Source organism: Aspergillus nomiae (assembly GCF_001204775.2).
Source record: "Aspergillus nomiae NRRL 13137 chromosome Unknown contig00830, whole genome shotgun sequence".
Taxonomy (NCBI): domain Eukaryota; kingdom Fungi; phylum Ascomycota; class Eurotiomycetes; order Eurotiales; family Aspergillaceae; genus Aspergillus; species Aspergillus nomiae.
Genome location: NW_015378885.1, coordinates 1 through 2,138, shown reverse-complemented (window position 1 = coordinate 2,138; position 2,138 = coordinate 1). Strand labels below are relative to the sequence as shown.

Genomic DNA, 2,138 nt, shown 5'->3' with positions numbered 1-2,138 from the left:
GAATATAAATCCTATAACAGGCTAGCTGAATCCATCGTGTATCGTGCGTTTTATCGAAAGTCGAGCATCGAAGCACATTGACCACGTTATATCGTCTTATCGGTCGAAGATCTTGGGTTGGTTGGTTGTCAGTCGGCCGTCAGAGGATTGAGCCTAGGCGACGGTTCGCAAAGACGATGAGTTGATTGTAGACCCTCTATGATAGATGCAGTGCTACCGTCCGCCCTGAGAGTGGTCAGGACCAGAGTGGCCAGAGCTTCTTTGTCTAGAGGCAAGCCACTCTGCAGCTGCCTCCTGCCGTGAGAGAGGAGTCTTTTGCTCGTCCAGTCTGCCGGTCGCTTGGTTCTGAGGGAGAAGGTTGTTCAACTCTGCAGCAAGGGCAGAAGCTGTGTAATGGCGAAGTTCTTTTTCCTCGCGCTCATCCTCCTTTATCAGACGTTTTTGGTCGGTCTTGGAGAGATTCTCCCGACGCTTCCTTCGGATTTCCAAAATCACCCAATGCACGACCTCTTCAGGAGCGCGGTTCCGTGGTGCTCCATGCTTTGCTGGACTTCGTACATATCGACGAGTGACATCGGTGGCGCCATCGATCGAGAATGCAACGCAATAGGACATCTTTCGGCCCCAGCCTGGAAACTGTTAGCTTGGAAGCCGAGCAAGTCAATTGTTCAACACGAACCTTCAGCATAGAGACGGGGCTGATCCCACGCCCCCTCACACGCATCTACATGCACCCAGCGCCTCTGATGTTCGGAGTATACTTCGGTCCAGACGTAGTCCTCCGAATTCCAAACCCATCGTACACGGCCACCAAGGGCTCTGCAGAACATGCTGAAGCAATTGGCCCATTCGCCTACACGACCCCGACGGCTCTGTAGTAGTTGCCAAACATCGGAGTAGCGAGGGAATCTCTCGTGGGCGCCGCAAGAAAGTTCAGAGCATCGGTAAAGTTCTACTCGTGTTGCACCGCGAGCGGTCTCATCGGGTAAAGGTGGCGTGTTGCCCTGGGCAATTGTGGGCCGAAAGCACCGTGAGCAAGGGGGGTTGTTGACAAATTGAAAGAACGATCCTTTGAACCATCTGTGAAAGTCGCGGTTAATACTCCTAGTCATACCTATGATGAATCCAACAAATAGGCATATGCTACTCAACGCACCTCAAGAGAGACCGGATAACACAATCTTGGTATCCCCATTCGGGTCTGCCACCAACGCTAGCAGCCTGTGCCTGCAGGATTTGACTCTCTTCCTCTGCTTCTGAATATAACCGGTCGAGCGGGATAAGGGAGAGGGCCTCATCGAGAAGACCCGGGTTCTCATACTTGGTCGGGGTTACGGACAGGACGTGAAGGAGATTCCGGAATTTTAAGGATGCTTGATCCTGCGGCGGTGATGGAACAATTGGTAGCCCCTGCAACATTGAGGATTGAGTTGATGGGTATTGTTGCGGTTGTGGTGGGTACTGGGGTGACTGAAAAGAAGCTGCGGTCGGAGGTGGTGGTGGTGCTCGCGAGGGATGAGGTGGTGCGTAAGGTCCAGGCGAAGACACCTGAGACGGAGACGGCGATGGTGAATGAGTACGAGCCCTCGAGTGCTCCTGCAGACGGTGGAACCTTTTATTACGCATGAGTTGTTCGAAAGCGTTGGTGAGCTCGGAGGCATCGAAGTTATTAGAGCCTTGCGCCCGTTGAGAGTGGTGTATGCTGTCGGCCATGGTGATGTGTGGTAGGGGGGTGAAGAGCACCAACGGCGATCGGTCGGACTTGACACTCCAGGTTGAATAAATCCTCAATGACTCCCTTCGGTAATGGATGTTGATCGTCCTATTCTCTCTTGTCGAAGTGGGAAAGAGAGAAGGGAGGATGGGAGAAGGGTGAGTGTGGATGTGGTTGGGTCGAGTCAGTCGTGTAAGTAAGAAGAATGATGGTCAGTGAGGTCAGTCCGTAGGGTACAATGGTCGCACAGCCCAACTAAGCGGTCGCCACGCTTGGCGCTGGTCAACGTAGTCGTGTCCGCGACTTACGACAACCACAAAGGGTGAAAATGGAATTAACGAGAGAAAGTAATTGTTCACCAGTCGTTCTTGTCAATACAATTAGAAAGGGGGGGGAAACCAAAAAAGAAAAAAAACAAACAAAA

The 2,138-nt window shown here is 52.2% G+C and overlaps 1 protein-coding gene across 1 annotated transcript; it reads right to left on the bottom strand.

Moving 5' to 3' along the window:
* Positions 1 to 213: 213 nt before the first annotated feature.
* png1 (peptide-N4-(N-acetyl-beta-glucosaminyl)asparagine amidase) lies at positions 214 to 1,713 on the bottom strand (the record flags this gene model as incomplete). The annotated part of the gene is made up of 3 exons (XM_015557076.1): positions 214 to 629; positions 680 to 1,080; positions 1,157 to 1,713. 3 exons carry the CDS (start codon positions 1,711 to 1,713, stop codon positions 214 to 216), a joined length of 1,374 nt encoding a protein of 457 aa, XP_015400817.1.
* Between the last annotated feature and the right edge of the window lie 425 nt (positions 1,714 to 2,138).